This window comes from Stegostoma tigrinum, chromosome 6 (genome assembly GCF_030684315.1).
Source record: "Stegostoma tigrinum isolate sSteTig4 chromosome 6, sSteTig4.hap1, whole genome shotgun sequence".
Classification (NCBI taxonomy): domain Eukaryota; kingdom Metazoa; phylum Chordata; class Chondrichthyes; order Orectolobiformes; family Stegostomatidae; genus Stegostoma; species Stegostoma tigrinum.
The window spans coordinates 72,479,217-72,496,603 of NC_081359.1; the positions used below are offsets into that span (position 1 = coordinate 72,479,217).

The window sequence follows — 17,387 nt, forward strand, 5'->3', positions numbered from 1 at the left end:
AATCATGTGGCCCTAAGTTCTAGTCACACCAGAGACAGGAAACAATCCATTATTTGCCGTGTAACATTTCAGTATTATTTACTTCCACTGGTTGTTCCACCATCTACTGGTGAGGTCACATTTCCCAAAATAAAATCAATCCCTTCTGCAAATTTTTTTTTTAATACACACAATACAACTTTTCCATCTAATAAGTCACTCTTTATCCATCTCTATAGTGGAACTGCTAGTTTGTGTCCTCTGTGTGTACTTCAAGTTTTAATTTTCTCCATCACTAACCCCTCTGGAAGGCAACTAGTTTTATCAGCCAGACCTGTAACTGATTTTACCTCCTATATTTTCTTTGGCTTACCTCTGCTTTTGAAGTTAAACACTTCAGAACCTCTAGTGGTTTGCCTTCTCTTCACGATTCAAAAAATAATTTTTGTGACTGCACAGAGTCATCTGTCCCTTGGTACATTCCAAGGAAACGTTCTCTTTGTACTACTGCTAAAAGTTTAGTCCCCACTTCTTTTCCTGATGTCTCCATTTCTGAAGATTTTTTTACATACCCTTTATGACTAAAATTGGTCTCCCAGACAACTTTTAACCACTGATATCCAATTTTCATACAATGGAATTGTATTAACTTATTTGCATTGCTTTTTGTTTCAAACTTCCCCCCCCCCTTTAATACTTTTGTGTCCTCTGTTCCCTATAGAATGAGTATCTGTTACATTTCTAGCTTTTCCTTTCTTTGTGCAATTCCATATGGCTATTTTCCCCACCTGAAATCCTGTGTTAGATATCATGAGTATCTGTCAGAACTGTTGTATCATGATCCTAAATATTTGACCTTTTGTCTAAATTGTTTTAAATTTGCAGAAATACTATTTATGAACTCTTCGGTGATCATCCTTCCCCTTTCATTTTCAAAATATTTCTCTGCCATGAATGAACTATACCACACTTGTTCTTTTTATTCCCTTGTAAATTCAACGGATGTTGAATTTGGTTTCTTATCCAATATTTCAGTTGATGAGCTTTAGATAAGATTGTATATTTGCCTCTGACAGTTTCGTACTCTGGTTTGTAACAAACCAGTCTGCTGTGTATGCTCTCACAGCCTTGGCTACCAAGCACACTGCATTAAGGTTCAAACCCCCTTCATCTGTCCAGATACATTCTTGCATGAAGTAAAATATCTCTTGAGATTATAACCTCTGTAAATTTGGGCACTAAGTGAAGACTGTGTTTAAATCAAATTCCTCATTATAATCAAAATCATTCCCCTCCCTCGTACTACTCCTCTTCCCCCCCCCCCCCCCCCCCCCCGGCTTTGGTCTAGTCATGTTCTCTCTCCCTGCTTTCTCCTTTTCCATTGTCCTCTGTGCTTTTCTTCCTTCTATTTGAAGTTTCTTCTTTCCTAGCTTGAAGTCTGGTTTTTTCCCTCTTGGTTCTGGTTGTAGTGCCCCAATTTCATGTTTTCCTCCTTTTTAACTCTAACTCTAACTCTAACTCTAAATAGCAAATAATTAGTTGAATCATCTCTTCCTTATGCAATACAACCTTTCAGTTTATTTTAGTACCTCCTTTTTGTTCACCCTTTTAATCAAAAGATTTCAACTAATCAACTGCTGTATCTTCCATTGCTGGTAAACATCACCAGCATGCAGCCACTTTTATGTCCAGAGCCTCCATGTTGACCTTTTGTTTTCAATAAATGCAAAAATAGATGTCTTAAATCCAGTGAATTCAGAAATCCTACCAAGAGCCCTCAATTGTTTTGATTCCAACAGGTGTCGGGTCAAACCCCCAGACTGAAATCCGGCTTGATCGTTCATGTATTTTGCTTGATTTTTATCAAGCTGGTCTCTCACTGAAACATAAGCATGTGATGTTGCAAATTTTGGTTCTTAACAATAAACAAATTTATTAAGGAAAATAAATGATAAAAATATTCAGTTTATTCTATTTTATGCAATACACTTCAAAGATTCCAGAACATACAATAGAAATGCAATTCATTATTCCAAACAGAATCCCATTACAGTACTTGCATACTTGAGAGAAAGTCTTCTTTATTCAGAGTTTCACTTTAACTTTGGCTTGAATTCCCAGTTATGAGAATCTGAGCCTCTTCCTTGATTCATCATGTAACTGAGCTTAAGCCTTTTCAGCTTGAAATAACCTTTTGAGTTTTCACCAAATGCTTCTAGTTTGTAAATTCTATAAATCTCCTTGCAGTATGGCAACCCTAGTTTTAAAAATTCTAAATTTCTCCATTTCATTTCTCAGGTGCAACTGCTTCACATATCTAACTTCAGTTAAGAACCCTGCAGAATTGCTTAAACTGAAATTCAAGAAGTTTATAAGTTTCCATATTGTAGGTGATTTCCCTCAAGCCCAAAAAACACTTCCCAAATCTTCCACTGGAAGCATGGTGCACTGTGTTGTTTACAATGGGAGTGTTAATGAGAGAATAAAGTAGACTAAAACCTGTTATCGCCCAGTGAGTCTTTCTCTTTTGCTGATTTTATTTTTTTAAATAAATTGCCATGACTGTCAAAATACTTGATCATTGAAACTCTTTGGGCATGTGGAAACCCAAACTCCAGTTAAAGATATATAAATTGCACAACAAAAATTCCATCAGCCTGTTTTTTCCTTTTTTAAGTTGCCACCGCTGCTGATGCTTTCAAGCTTTTAGTCACCTGCAGGTTTTGAAATTGTACCCTGTAAATCCTAACCACAATCATCTGTATACATTAAGAAAAGTACCACGATTCTGCCTTTCCTGTTTCTCAACCAACTTCAAATCCATGCTGCCACTATTATTTGTTTGTGTTTGTGTGTTGAAAAGTCTATATCAGACACGTTCTAGAAATTCCGTTCGTTCCCCCCCCCCCCCCCCCCAACCTTTTCCGTTACCCTGTAAGTTAGTTATACACGAATGCCTGTCTTCAAATCACTGTTTTTGTCATTTAATCCACTCCTTCTCGGGCGGCTGTTAACTTTGTCCCAGGTTCCTGTTTTTCACATTTCCCACCACCTAAGAGTAAATCAAACTATGCAAAACATTGAAACAAAGGACAAAAAAAATTCCAAATTTTTAGGGAGAGTGCAAATTCTCCAATTGTCTTGCACCACCGCTAATCATAGAGTCTTACAAATAAGTCATCTGATCCAGTTGACTTTTCATCTTTACTCCTACTGTTTATTTGCTTCTGATTTCTGTCTTCACAGACCTTCCCTAATTAACCCAGGTCTGACTTATGTGACATCGCTTGGATTAGACACTCCCTTTTACTGCTTCATCTTGGTTTTTCATCATACAAGCAGTTTTGGATTTGCTTTTCCCATTTGGAGTGTACCTTGCCTGAAGCTGAAACATTTACATGAATTTCCTTTAATATTCATAGTGTGTTATGATCACAGCTGATTTTATTTCAGGTCAAGTCAGATCTGAGATGGAAAACCTGTTTTTTTTTGTTTTGGAGACTCCAGCATTTTTTTTTCAATCATGGAACACACTTGCAAGTGTAAGCCAGCGTACTCAGTATTCAAAGATGGTGATGTTTATTAAAGGAAACCATGGGCTAGACAAAACTTTGAAACAATTTTACAAACAGCTAGAAAATGATTAAAACTCTCCCGAATTCTTTTGTCCTAGCACTAAAGATACAAACACATAAACCCCCACTAAAGACTTACCACTCTCTCCACACCAATGCTCCTTGCTCAGGTCAGCACATCTATAATTTAGCTATCTTCCAGTGAATTTCTGTGCTTTCTAAGATGGTTTTTCCTTCAGCTTGGTGCATTTCCTGGAAATACCTAAACAACAACTTTTTTATTTTAAAAACCTTCAAATTAAACACATTGCCTAAACACACTTTTGAGCAATGTTACTGGATCTTTTGCAAGAGTTTAATACTCCTGTTTTTATTGTTATGGCACACATTTTTGTATCCTTGGAATTGTATCACTTTTTTTTTATCTTAACCTTTTCAAGGCAATAATTTACTAACGCCTCTTTATTTGCAGGATTTGTAAAACAAACCAGCCTGCAGTCTTCCTCACACCAAATTGCCAGAATCAACTCTTAAATTTGTTTTAGTTTCATTTTTTTCCATTCTCAACTAATGAGTGCGAAGGCTGATTACATCCCGTAGACCGTGGTGGTTTGTGTGCTAGGTTATTGAAGGCAGTAGCTATGGAGGTAGTGAATGCACTGATGGAAAATTTCCAGGAACCATCAGAATTTTGGATTAGTTCCTAAAGATTTGGTAAACTGCCAATGGGACATCTCTATCCAAACAGATAGATAGGGAGACAAGAAACTGGTATCTATATGTCTGTTGTCTTGGAATTTGTAATGGGGGAAAATGTTCCTCAGTTATAAAGAATGTAATAGCAGAGCATTTAGAAATATATAATCAAGCAGGGTCAGCATGACTTCATGAAGGAAAGGTCATACCAGATGAATTTTAGAATTCTTTGAGAAGATAACAAGTAGTGGCAATAATGCGAACCAGTAGATTTAGTTTATTTGGAACATGGAGTCATTTGATAACTGCTTAAAATAAAACAACTTATGGGGCTGGGACAATACCAGAGGATTGGCTAATTAATGAAAGATGGCGTGCCACGAGGATCATTGTAGCCACAATTAGTGAGGATGATGGTGACTACAGAGAAATAAAGATTGAGTGGGTGACAATTTGGCAGGTAGAATATCATTTGGGGAACATGTCAGGCCATGCACTTTTAACAGAAAAATAAAAGAAAACTGCATGTTAATTAAATAGACAGACTGTAGGAAAGCTACAGTGCAGAGGGAATTGGGAGCCCTTGTGCATAAATGACCATATGGCATCCAAGTTCAGTGGGTGACGGGAAAACAAATTCAACATTAGCCTTTTTTATTTCAAATAGAGTAGAGTGTAGGAACAGGGAAGTTTTGCCAAACTAAATAAGGCATTAGCCAGATCATGGTGTTAATAGTTTGATCCCCTTATCTAGGAAAAGATATACTGGCATTAAAAGCTGAACAGTGAAGGTCTATTAAGTTGATTCTGGTATGGAGTGGCTTTTGTTTTGAGGGCAGGTGAACAAGGTTAGGCCAACTCTGGAGTTTAGAAGAATGAGAGGTGAGTTTATTGAAATGTAACATTCTTTGGGACTTTAGATGCTGAACGTTTGTTGCCCTGTTGGAGTCTAGGAACAGACTGTGTTAACTCCAATTAAGGGGTTGTCCATTTTAAAACAGATGAGAAAATCCCTCCAAGGGTGGTGGATCTGTGGAATTCTTGACCAATAGGGCTGTCATGAGTGGGTTGTTAACCTATGTCAGCCTTGAGCATAGCTATTAATTAGTAAGGAAATCAAGGGTTATGAGAATAAAACAACATGGAGGATCTGATAATCTTCAATTCCTCTATGAAACCATTAAAGGACTTCATGGGCCAAATGGCCTTTTCATTTCTTGGTTGCACAAAACTGTTCGTATGAGGTACTGGTGACAGTACAAAAATTCTTCGCAGTGCCCATCAGGATTTCCATTTGCATCTACTGTCACATTTTGTTCTTTTACACATTCCACTGTCTGCATTTATAACGCAATCAACCCTTAAGTTTGTCACTGATCACAATTTTTATTTCAAGATTTCTTGAAAATCTTTGTTTTTCTGAAAATACCTTAGTTACAGTACGGTTCAAATTACATGAAGACATTGGCCAACTTTACTTCCCAAAAATGTCCATTAACCTTTGCAATTCATGCACTAGAACTGGGCTTGCCAAAATGGGAATTGGGACCCCAGTGGAACATGTGAGCGTTAAGACAGCCACGGCTGCCATGGAGCTCTGACAGCTGTACTCCCGTTTGAACAGAACCCTCCTTTGAAACCTCTCAACAGTTGAATCATCTGACATTGGCGTCATAGTGCAAAAAATGTGAGAAGCACTGCATTAAGGTGTCCTGATCACTCTGCAATTCAGAAGTCTGTATTCTTTCTATATACATTTTTTTCCTTCCTGCTGAAGGAAACCATCTTGCGTTTTCCCATATTATACTGCATTTGCCAGATTTTAGCTCACTTGCTCAACCTATTAGTATCCTTTTGTCACTTCCATATGTCATTGTCATAACTTTCCTGCCTATCTTTGTCCATAAACTTGACAATTGTACATTCAGTCCCTGGAGTCAATTCTTGACCTTATTAATCTGCAACACTTTTATTTAGTGTATTTGTACCCCTAGATTTTCTTGTCCTCTCATTTAGATTCTCATTCTTCCTACGAAGTGTCTGTACAACAAGGAAGCTATGAAAATGCATCACTTTTCATTTTAACTGTACAGATTTCTTTACTAACTAAGCTTCTACATTTGTTACAATCCTCTTTACATTTTAAAAAAAACCTTGTTAAAATATGCCAAAAACTACCAAAATAATTCCTTCCTACCTAAATTATTTGCATGTTTATTCTTGTCTTCTTGGTGCAATTTAGCCACCCACAGATCAGACCCTTAAGTTGTTGAACCTGCAAAAAAATTCACACATCCAACAAGTAAATGTACAGGTCCAACCAAAGAAATGTTGATTACTTTTCTTAATATAGTTTTCATGTATACAGCTATTATAGATATCTGCTAGTAGAGAATTCTTAACACTCATTGGCTCTTATCAATTCAAGAAGAATTCGTTTGTACTGTTTTCTCTTTTCAGCCATCCTATAAACACCCTTTTTGTTGCATAATTTCGGCATGTTTCCTGTGATATTTTGTTTAATGCTTCACAGATATCCAAATATACTACTCTGTTCATTGTGTCCATATACATCTGGTAATTTCATAATAGCATGGAATGATTACAGCACAGGAGGCGCTTGGCTATCATGCCTATACCAGTTCTCCACAAGTGCAGTTTAGATTTTTTTCCTGTAGCTGTGCAAATTTTTCTTGTAGAGCTAACACCCAATTTCCTTTTGAAAACTACAATTGAATCCCTCCCCACAGTGCATAACATATACTCCTCTCTCACAGCTTCCTTACTACGATTGCTGCTTTTTGCCTAAAAATGACTTTTTTAATTAAAAATTGTGGTTCTCCATTTTTTCCAATGTGAACAACTTCTCCATACCCACTCATGATTTTTTAAAAAAATATCTGTACCAATCTCTTGACCCTCTGACTTCCAAGAAGAATTGCTCCATTCTCTCCCAGGTAACTAGATGGTTAAGGGATGTCCCTGACTCAGGAAGGCCCTGCCACCTCCAGGCAGTAGGAGAGAAAACATTGGCATGTCTCAACAGCTGAGCGTAATGTGGTGGAGAATCTGAAGGTAACTTGGAGAAACATGTTGCAAGGTAAATCCTGAAATTCTTCAACTCTGGAACCATTCTTGTGAATCTTTTCTATGCCTGTTTTAAGTTTTTTTTTAAACAGTCTCCCTAAATGTAGGACATAGAACAGGATGCATTACTCCTGTTAGGCTCAAGTCTGAGTTTCATCCTAGCTGCCTATTGATTTGTACACCCCTCTTTAGAAAGCCCAGAACACCATACATTTTCAATGACTCTCTGCCCTGCTTATTTCAATGACTTATGTGCATATAGACAAGGCCTGTTTTTAAAATATTATTCTCAGCCCTCACTAAACTGGTATCAAGATGAATCAAGCATGCAACATGTTCCTGTTTGAACTGACTCCTGCAGATCCTCCAATGCTACCTTGTACTCCTAAAGTATCCAGACATGCTGTAGTGTTCTGCCCTGCTGCCTGGAGGTGGCATGGTCTTCCTAAACCTGAGTCATTCCTTTATTAGCATCACAGATTTGGTAGAAATGTTATTGATTCTCGTGTTTTTATCAAGCTCTCAAATTACCTCTTCCAACCCCACCCCCACAAGACCAATGGTGCAAACAATAGTTGTGTTGTGGGCAGGATGGATGACCTGCTAATCTTGTAGCCTGCCTTGGCTGGCCAAACAGGTGAGGGGGTCATTCAACCCAACTATTTGTCCTCTTCCCAGTCTGTTCTTATCCAGATGTCCCTGGAGCATGTCATAACCACTGGTCTGCTTGAGGCCAAGGCCTGTACACGTAGTAGGTGCTACAAGTGTTGAAGTGCCACGTGGAAGTATCTTGGGGATTTACGTAACAATCGAGCTAATAGTTTATTTTGTTCTCTTTTTAAACCCCTTTCTCTAAACTGGATTTGTTGAGATATTTATTGGTAATATTCATTATGGTTTCTCTTTCCCTCTGGTCTGCATGCCACAAATAGTTGTACTGAAATGTGCTTGCTTGTATTCATTTTTCTCTTCTGAGACCTTTTTATTTTTCTCTGTTTGAAGCTTCATTTTGACTCCCTAGTTTCTTGACCAATTATTTATTGCATTCCTTGAGCAAAACAGATAGGTTTTGGTCTATTTTACCAAGGGATATTTAAAATAAAACTCAAGATCTGGTCAACAGAAATTGCAGAATTATCATAATGGGCTGTATAGAAGTCTGGACTTAAGTGCACTTTGTTTCGTGAATAAATGCAGATTATGCTCGCACTGTTTTTTTTCTTCCATTCTTAACTTGCAAGTGAGACTGCATTTTCAAAAGACATTTGTGAGCAACCTCAGGCTATCACTTTGGACTGGCCTCCAAGAGGAAGGACTTTACATTGTGGGTTAAGTGAGTTGACTTTTGCTTTCTTTAGATAAGTTTTAATGAAAAATGGCTGCACTTATTAAAAATTGGGATTTTCAGGAATAGCAGCTGAAATGCAGTGGGTTCCTCAGCTTGTCACAAGGACAACTTGTTTTTGTCTTGTTTAGTAATGTTGCTATTGTTCCTATTCCTGTTTGGAGGTTTGAGCAAACTTTTTTGTTTTGTAGGTGTGCAATATCATCAACATGTTCTTCTTTCCGCTATCTTTTTTCGCAAAATAAACAACTTGTTTTGTGGTGCACTATGGTCATGAGGAAGTTTGTTTGTTTGTGTTTTTTTTAATCAGCTTAAACATTAGTTGTACAAGTGGCTTTTATTGTTTTAAACATCAGTAATCACTTTGTTAGATTTGCATTTAACAGGTCAAGAATAAGACAATGTATCGGTCAACTGGCTGACGATTAAATCCATGCAGATGGGGCTAGGATGCTTCCTGTTAAATAATAGTCAGGAACTGTGGTTACCGAGGAGGGGTTGGGAAGAATGTAGACACAACTTGTGGAGAAAGAGTGGCAATCTTTGTGTAGAATGTTGCACTTTGAAGATCTTGCATGCAACAAGAATTGTGCTCCATATTAGGGAGGAAGGACAGTAGTATAAACTTGCAGTAGAACAAACAAAATTTTGATAAACAATGATTAGTTAGCCATGATGGAAGAGAATATAAATTTCAAACCAAAATTCATTAGTAATGAAAAAAACAACCTATTCTCTGAAATATGACAAATTTTATTAATTGCTTACATGCAAACTTAAACTATACCCCCTTTAATTCCAAACACATTTGTTTACACGTGGGATAGACAAGCCAGATAAGGCACAATATATATATCATAAATTTCATGGGTGAAAGTATGAGCAAAAGGGCACAGCATCAGAATCCAATCCAAAAGAAGAAACAAGGTGAATTTCTTATTTTGTTTTTCTTCTGTTTTTATTTTTTGGCCAAAGTGTTAGTTTTCTTTTGGATCCATTCTGTAACCAGTCAGTTGGGCCTAGTCTTGAATTTGATCTTCTTTTTGTAAAGTCTGTTATTTGTTTCCCAATTTTAAAGAGGGAGAGCAATTTGATTTTACTGGTAGGCTTGTAGTTATGACTGCTTATGCTCTTCTGTACTTCACTTACGAACTGCCCCTCTGAACCAATTCATAAGCTAGTAACAGGAAGTTTCTTTCTCTTCCCAAAGTTTGTGATGCTTCTAGTAAAATTTGTGCTCTTGAGAGTACTAAGTGACCATGCTGCCATTTTTTTTAGAAAAAAAAACTGAGAATCTAAACTTTCATCTACTCTTTAGAATTCCGAATAAAATATGTAGTCTTTATGTTCTTCTGAAAGCTTTTCCATCACTTGAGGCTTATCCAACGGGTCTGTTTTGCTGGATTTAGTAACATCTGCAATTCTTCTTCTCTGACACCATCCCTGTGTATAAAAGATGATTATGGCCAGTGAGGCTAATTCATCCTTATCTTTATTATTGTTAAAATATCTACACTTGGATTATACAAATCATTTTCTAGATCATATGTTCAAGAACAATAATTGAACCAACAAAATTTATCACTCCTAGCACAGCCTCCTTCTGATCATCATCACCATTATCCTCGTAATTCTTTTCACTTTTTTGGCCAGTTAATATTTTCGTTTAATTGATGTTGCAGACTGGCTTACTCTTGGCCAGAAATGTACCTGTATTCCTTCCTATTAACCTTTCTATTTGCTGCCTGCATATTCATACATTTATGTTTAAGAATATATCTCCTCATTCTGCAATATGCTCCCTGATGTCCAAGTGCCATACAGTTTACTCTGTGTAGCTTTCTATAACCAGTGCTATGGTGTTGGCTTTAAATTTGTTTTCAACAGTCCTGTTCTGAGAAATTTAAAACAAAAGTGTTGAATGTCTTGGATCCTCGGAATGTATTTTCAAATGAATGAGCTGCTATTTTGCACTTTGAAATCATCGTTGTTGTTTCAAATGGAAAAGATGCATACCTTAATATTTCAAAATTATAACCTGTCCCTGACCACTTGGACAAGAAAAATACAAGCTCATTTCACTTATCCATGTTACATTGCAAGTACCATCAATAAGTTCATTTCCCACCAAGACACTGCTTGACCTTGAATCTTTTGAGATAGAATTACTTGTATACTATGTAACTTTTTTTAAAAAGTAATAATTTTGATATTCTTTCTTTTTCAATACAGCTTGTACTTGAGACATGAATGTTGGGAATAATGAATCTATAGGTATGAATTCATTGCCTGAAGACCAATACATTGAACAACAGAAATACTTAGGAATTGGAGGAGGAATACATGGTGATATTATGTCAACCACAATCTCAAGCGCAGCTGCAGCCTTTGATGGGTCTCAAAATGTGAACAACCATCTCAAAACTAACTCTGACAGTTCTCGTTGGAAACCTGTTGAAGGTAGCATAACTTGTTCCCAGAATGAGGAGGATGATGATGATGATGTTGTGTTTGTCGAACCTTCCTTTTCTGCAAATTATCCTGCAACCACACGAGCAAACAAACCCAGTGCTTCAGTTCCAGTGTTTCATAATCCAGAATCCATTGGAAATGAAATGAATACGTCATTGCCACCAACAGGAAAGGATTTTGTGTCACCAGTAGAGCCCATCATAATTGATGATGAGGAAGAAGGAAACCCTGAGCCAGGAAAAGCTGCTACGTCTGGAAGATGTGCTGAAAGAAATGGATTCAGCAAACCAACTGACTTGGGTGGCCACAAAGTTGATTTCCATAACATTGCAGTGCCGTACATGGATAATCAGGGTTTATTTTGTACTCCAAATTTTGAGAATAACAATTTAAATTGGGAATGCAGAACAAATATAAAGGAAGTTGACTTGAATAAATGCCACCCTTTACAAACAACAATGCTTCCAGATCCCAGAAGAGGTAATATTTTGCCAACAAATGGAAATGAAGCATTAAGCCAGGGTATCAGTACTGAACCAGACTCTGAAATACAAATAACCTGTGTCACCACATTGGATGCCAGTTCTAAGCCCACTACAAATGAACCACCAGCACAACGTTCTGGGGAAACTGATTTAGATTTAATGATTTGCAATGTCACATCTCTTCATGATCAGAAATTTGAAGGTGTAGATGAGGGAGTACAGAAACAAACTTTTCAATATAGCGTGGGTACTTCTAACTCTGACAATATTATGGATGGTGCTGGAGATGGATTTCTAAATGGTGAATCTGTGCTTTTGACATCACAACACAAACATGGTGAGTACTTTGTAGATATTTTACAATCAACCTATTCAGAATGTTATTACGCACCTCTTGAGCTGGTGGGCCTTGAAGCTGTGATGCTTGACTCAGGTAAAGACACTACCATTGCTCCATGAGCTCTGGTGAGTACTTTTTAAATGTGTTCACAAGTGAAAAATTACTGCTGCATAAATCTATAACAACTTTTATAACAAGTTGGTTTAAAAAAAATGCTCAGAGCATTACTTAAATAAAATGACAACTAATAGTTGGCTTCTTTTTAACGAACATGGGAAGTCAAAAACAATTGGAATATTCTGAACGTGCATGATGAGAGTGGTGGCTAATTCCACTGCTTAGTAATGTGTGGGTGGTAATGGGGAATGAGGGTGTGGGAGCGATGGTGAGTTCAATGGATGTTAGCTAGGAGGATGTGGTTAAGGAAGGGCAGGGATTCAGAAGCGTAAACTGGCTTTTTAGTGGTAGGATGCTTGATTAAAATACTACCTGGAGATTATACCTAGAATGTTACTCTGTGTGAGGTGACAGCATTTCTGGAATGTTGATTGTTCGCAGCTGAATGAAGTGAGGAAACCACCTTGGATGTTAATCGAGTGCAGAGAAGACCAGAAGATCTTTGCAATGATGCAACCTTGAGGAATATCTGGACTCTGGAGAATAATGGGCTTCAGGAACCCATTAATGAATGGTGAAGCACAACGTTCTAATTTGCAGGCAAATCTGACGAAAAAGGAACATGTAGAAAGAAGTTCGAAGTCGCACTGCATTGTACAGAATTGGATGAGGAGTGGTTGCTGTATGCAGTCTGGGACCAAGTCAAAGTAATTGGCTGTAAATGGAGCCACGATTTTTTGTGATATTCAGAAAGCCAGGCAAATTGAGTAAGATTCGAGACTATATAAGGTTAGTGAACAGAAGAGCCAAATGCTTTGTGGGGAGGTTGGTGTGCTTGTTGGCTCTGAGAAGGTGTTTGGTTTAGGCTGTTTGAGGACACAGCAAAAATTAAAACTTCAGTTTGCCTAGTTTACGTGCCTTAGTGCACCTATTGACTAAAGCCATTTTGGTTTGGTCAGAGCCTGCAGCTGTATGGAGAGAAAAATGATTGTCAATTAGCCACTTTGGCCAAGGGTTGTTTTAATAGCAGTCTGCCAGTTACTGATTTGGGAGTGGTGTGGGATAGAGTATTTCACAATTGAAATACTTATGGTTCGAAACATCAAAGCAAGCTAACTAAATTTAGTCCTTTTTTGTTTTCTTTATTCATTCATGGGATGAGGTGTCACTGGCTAGGCAGAATTTATTGCCCATTCCTAATTGCTCAGAGGGCAGTAAGTGTCAACCACATTGCTGTGGGTCTGGAGTCACCTCAACCAGATCAAGGAAAGAATGGCAGTTTCCTTCCCTAAAGGGACATTAGTGAACCAGACCAGAAGTTTGTCTAAATTGACAATGGATTCACAGTCGTCATTAGACTCTTTATTCCAGATATTTATTGAATTCAAATTCCACCGTCTGTCATGGCAGGACTCAGACCCAGGTCCCCAGAACATTCTCTGGGTTAACAGTGAAATACCAGTAGGCCATTGCCTCCCCATGCAAGAGTCTGCAATTATCTGAATTTATGACCAAATCTGTAGCAACATCTCTCAATAGTATGGTGATTCCCCTAGCAAAAGAGTGCAGAATGGTTATACAATGCAAACTAATTATTCCTCCTGGAAAATTTTAAATGTCTTTGCATTGTCAATTGATTTACTATCAATGTGTATGTGATATCTTAAGATCATTAAAATTGCTATATAACTTCTGAGTTGCCATATTATCATTTTTATGTAATGATCATGGTAATTAGAGCTTTCAATGTTAATTATTTATTTGAAGAAATCCTTTTGTGATAAGCTACTTGGGAAGGTGCGGTGATTCTCGAGCCCCACTACTCTTGCGGTCCTAAGTTAATGATATAAACACTGACCAGGTCTAGTAAGAATAACTGTTTATTACAAGCAACTAAATTCGAATCACAAGTAAACATTAATGAACTTTCAACATATGGACCTTTCTGAAAATCCTGACCCAAAAATGTCAACTTTCTTGCTCCTCTGCTACCTGGCCTGCTATATTCCTCCAGTTATCTCTGACTTCAGCATCTGCCATTCTTGCTATCTCTCTTAAATAACAAAAAGTTATTTTTATGGATGGAAGTTGTTGGAGTCGGTGTCGAGGGGGTGGGGGGGCTGGGTGGTGGGAAGATGAGCTCTATGGTTTAATTGCCCAGCCCTCAGGGCCAGGAATTTCTGTTCCTGAATCTCTCCTCTCCAGGTTCCTTCATTTTTTTTTTACAGGAGGCACAGGGCAATCGGTACACAAACTGCAAAGTCTTGTGGTTACTTGTTAAGGGCAACAGATTGCAACAACTGACTTGGTTCAGACTTGAAGCATTTTCTGTACAGAGAGGGGGACACCAACCTGCCCTTTCAGAGCTCACTATATTGTTCACACCCTCCAGCTGATCAGCCATCCTGGAGCTAATCGGAACTTTGCCAAGCTCATGATCTTTGGCATCTATGACTGGTCACAATTGCCCAAACCAATCTATTTTATGCTGGGTGCACAGTTTCTAACAGTTTCCTGATTTCTTGAACAAAGCAGGAGTGCAAACATCACCCTCACCATTTCAGTAACTTTTTTTTTAAAAAAGTGCAGCAATTTCTTGCACAATCCTTGCTTTTAAAACTGTCCTTTTGTTACCATTTTCGGTCCACAATCAAAAATGCAGAAAATATAGTTCAGGTCTTTACACCTACGTATGAGAATTCAACATGTTTAGTCGACTACAAGGTGGACAACTAAATACTTTTAGGCAGTAATTAGAGATTGATTTCAAACCTTCGCCTGTTTCTAAATGTGAAATTCTTGACCATTCCTAGTTGCCTTTGAGAAGGTGGTGGTGAGCTGCCTTCTTGAAGCACTGCAGTCCTCCTGCTGTGGGTTGACCCACAAAGTTCTGAAGTTAATAACCAGAAGCTTCAGCGGTTTTAGTACTGCTGTCTAAGCTTTTAAAGTAGCCTGTTTTATTTAAACTTAAAATTTTGAACATCAAAAGATTTTGTTACTTGAAAGGGTTTTAGTCTAAGCAATTGATGTAATTGGTTTTCTATGGAAACTAAAATCGATCGCTTCTGTGAACATATTTTGCAGACTGTGAAATGGTTAGAATTATAAATATAGGCCAATATTAATGTTAAAACAATTGACACTAGATGAATTGTCCACTGTGGCAGTGTCTGGAGGATCCATTTGATGTTCTGGGGATGTAGGTTTGAATCCCAACCTAGCAGTGGAATTTTGAATCTAATTTTTAAAGTTGGTTTGGCAACCATCTGTTCATTGTCAGTAGTTCTAAAAATCTATTTGGCTTATTAATGTCCTTTCTTTAATTGGAAGAAAATCTGCCATCTTTATCTGATTTAGCCTAAATGTGACTCTAGAACTTCAGCAATGTGGTTGACCTAACTGGGCAGTTATGGATGGACCAGCAATGCCCACATCCCAATAACAATGTAAACTAACAAATTTCCCAGGAGATTGTGAGTTATCACTTAAAGGTGGCAACGAATGTGCATTGAATGCTGGCCTAGTTCATACATGAATTAAACTTTTTTAAAAAATCAATAGAAGTAAAGACTTAAGGTGAAGGAGATTTTAGATAACATACTTGCTGACTTTTCCAGTTGACTCCAGTTTCTCCGCAATATATACCATAGAGCTATCAAATCCAAAACTAAGGAGAGCACCTCCATGGATCAACGTGTGTAATTATAACCATTCCTTGCAGATGTGAATTACTTTCTAACCCACCCCTTTCAGTTCATCCATGCATGTATGTCATCTCTGATTTTTTTTTGTTTAATTTTGAAAGGAACAGTGAATAGAAATACAAGTCAAAGCTTTTATAAATATTCTGCCTTACAAACAAATTTTGTAAGTCAAGTAAGCAAACTGCCAGAAGTTGATGCTGTTTTCTCTAGGAATTGGGCAGAAATCAGACACTCTGACACCAGTTCTAGTCTAACCTCTGCTCATGAGCAAAATTACTCGGGTCAAACCTGGGCTATTATCAGTGGCTGAGAAAATGAGAACGATCATACATACATTCAGCACTAATCCACTAAAGCTTCTGCTGCAGTCTGGAATTGACTCTGTTTCTAATTTGAGGATATGCAGAATGTCAGCTCATCTACTATAAATGGACATGTGTGTGTGCATGCAAACAGCATTTTTTTCTTGTGTGGAGCCCTACTGGAGTTTTCTGATGTGGAATGAGATTTGCCCAAATGATCGTCGTGATCTCCTGAGTTAATTAGGTTAATTAAAATTCAGTTACTATAATCCTTCAAATAAAGGGACACAAAAACTATTAAGTGAAAGAGTGCCAGCCTTAATGGGGCTTTCCAAACGTGTGTGAGATACACCAAACTGATCACCACCATGTGTTTCTAGTCTGATTAGACTAGTAAAAATGTAGCTGTCATGATTCCCTGGTTAAATTTACATCAATTTCTTAGCATGATGTTACTGTACTACACTTGGAACAGAGCCAAGTGAAGGAATTGTTTAGGGGAGCAGAAAATTGAACAATTCTGAAGTGTAAGATGCTGGGAAAGCAGTGTATCATTGGCTTATCACAAATGAGGATAGTTTTTAATCAACATGTGAAGGAAGTAGAGTACGCCTGAAGTTTTCCAGTTGGCCATGGAGGAATATCTGTGACAATAACCTGGGACTGCACAACGCAGCTGCTTCTGTTGCATCAACTGATCTTCCTGCCACAAATGTGGATTAATTAGTTTTTTAAAAAAGCCAATCTTGCACGTCACTGTGCCAACATGTGAGCAACTTAATAGAGCATAGCTGGATACTGATCCCATTAAGTGAATGAGAGCTATGTTCCCTGACAGTGCTAAGTGTAAAAATGAACATCACAATCAATGGGTCAACTAAGTTGTCACTTTTTCAGAAAAACGGGACTCCCAACACTTAGCCTATTTTACTTCTATGTAACTTGGATGCATAACTTTTTTTATTTTTAAAAATCCCCTCATATGTTAAATTTTTTTTAAAATCAACTTTGTTCAATCGTGTTATGGAGCGTGCTGGAGAAAGTCAGCAGGTCTGGCGGCATCTGTGGAGAGAAGGAGTTAACATTGAGACCAGTGACTCTCTTTGTCAGAATTGAAGATAGTTAGGAAAAGCTAGTACTTGTGCTAATGATGGATTTAGGGTATGTGGTGATGGTGCTGAGTGAAAAGGTGATAGGTAATCAAGGAGCTGATAATCCAAGGGTATGATAAATGAGTTTGATAATTTCAGAATGTGAACCCCTTCCTGCTTAGGGATTATCCTCC

General features: G+C 37.7%; 1 protein-coding gene across 6 annotated transcripts in view; it reads left to right on the top strand.

Annotated features, from left to right (window-relative positions):
- zmym2 (zinc finger, MYM-type 2) overlaps positions 1-17,387 on the top strand; it is a 160,458-nt gene that overhangs the window by 4,354 nt on the left and 138,717 nt on the right. For 2 of the 6 annotated variants that reach the window (XM_048532385.2, XM_059646663.1), the window contains exon 2: positions 10,915-11,976. In XM_048532385.2, coding sequence (XP_048388342.2) covers positions 10,929-11,976 — 1,048 coding nt within the window. In that variant the 5' untranslated portion in view covers positions 10,915-10,928. Of the gene's footprint in view, positions 1-7,207; positions 8,671-10,914; positions 11,977-17,387 lie in introns of all 6 variants that reach the window. The other 4 variants (XM_059646660.1, XM_059646661.1, XM_059646659.1 and 1 more) reach the window with 4 other exon arrangements.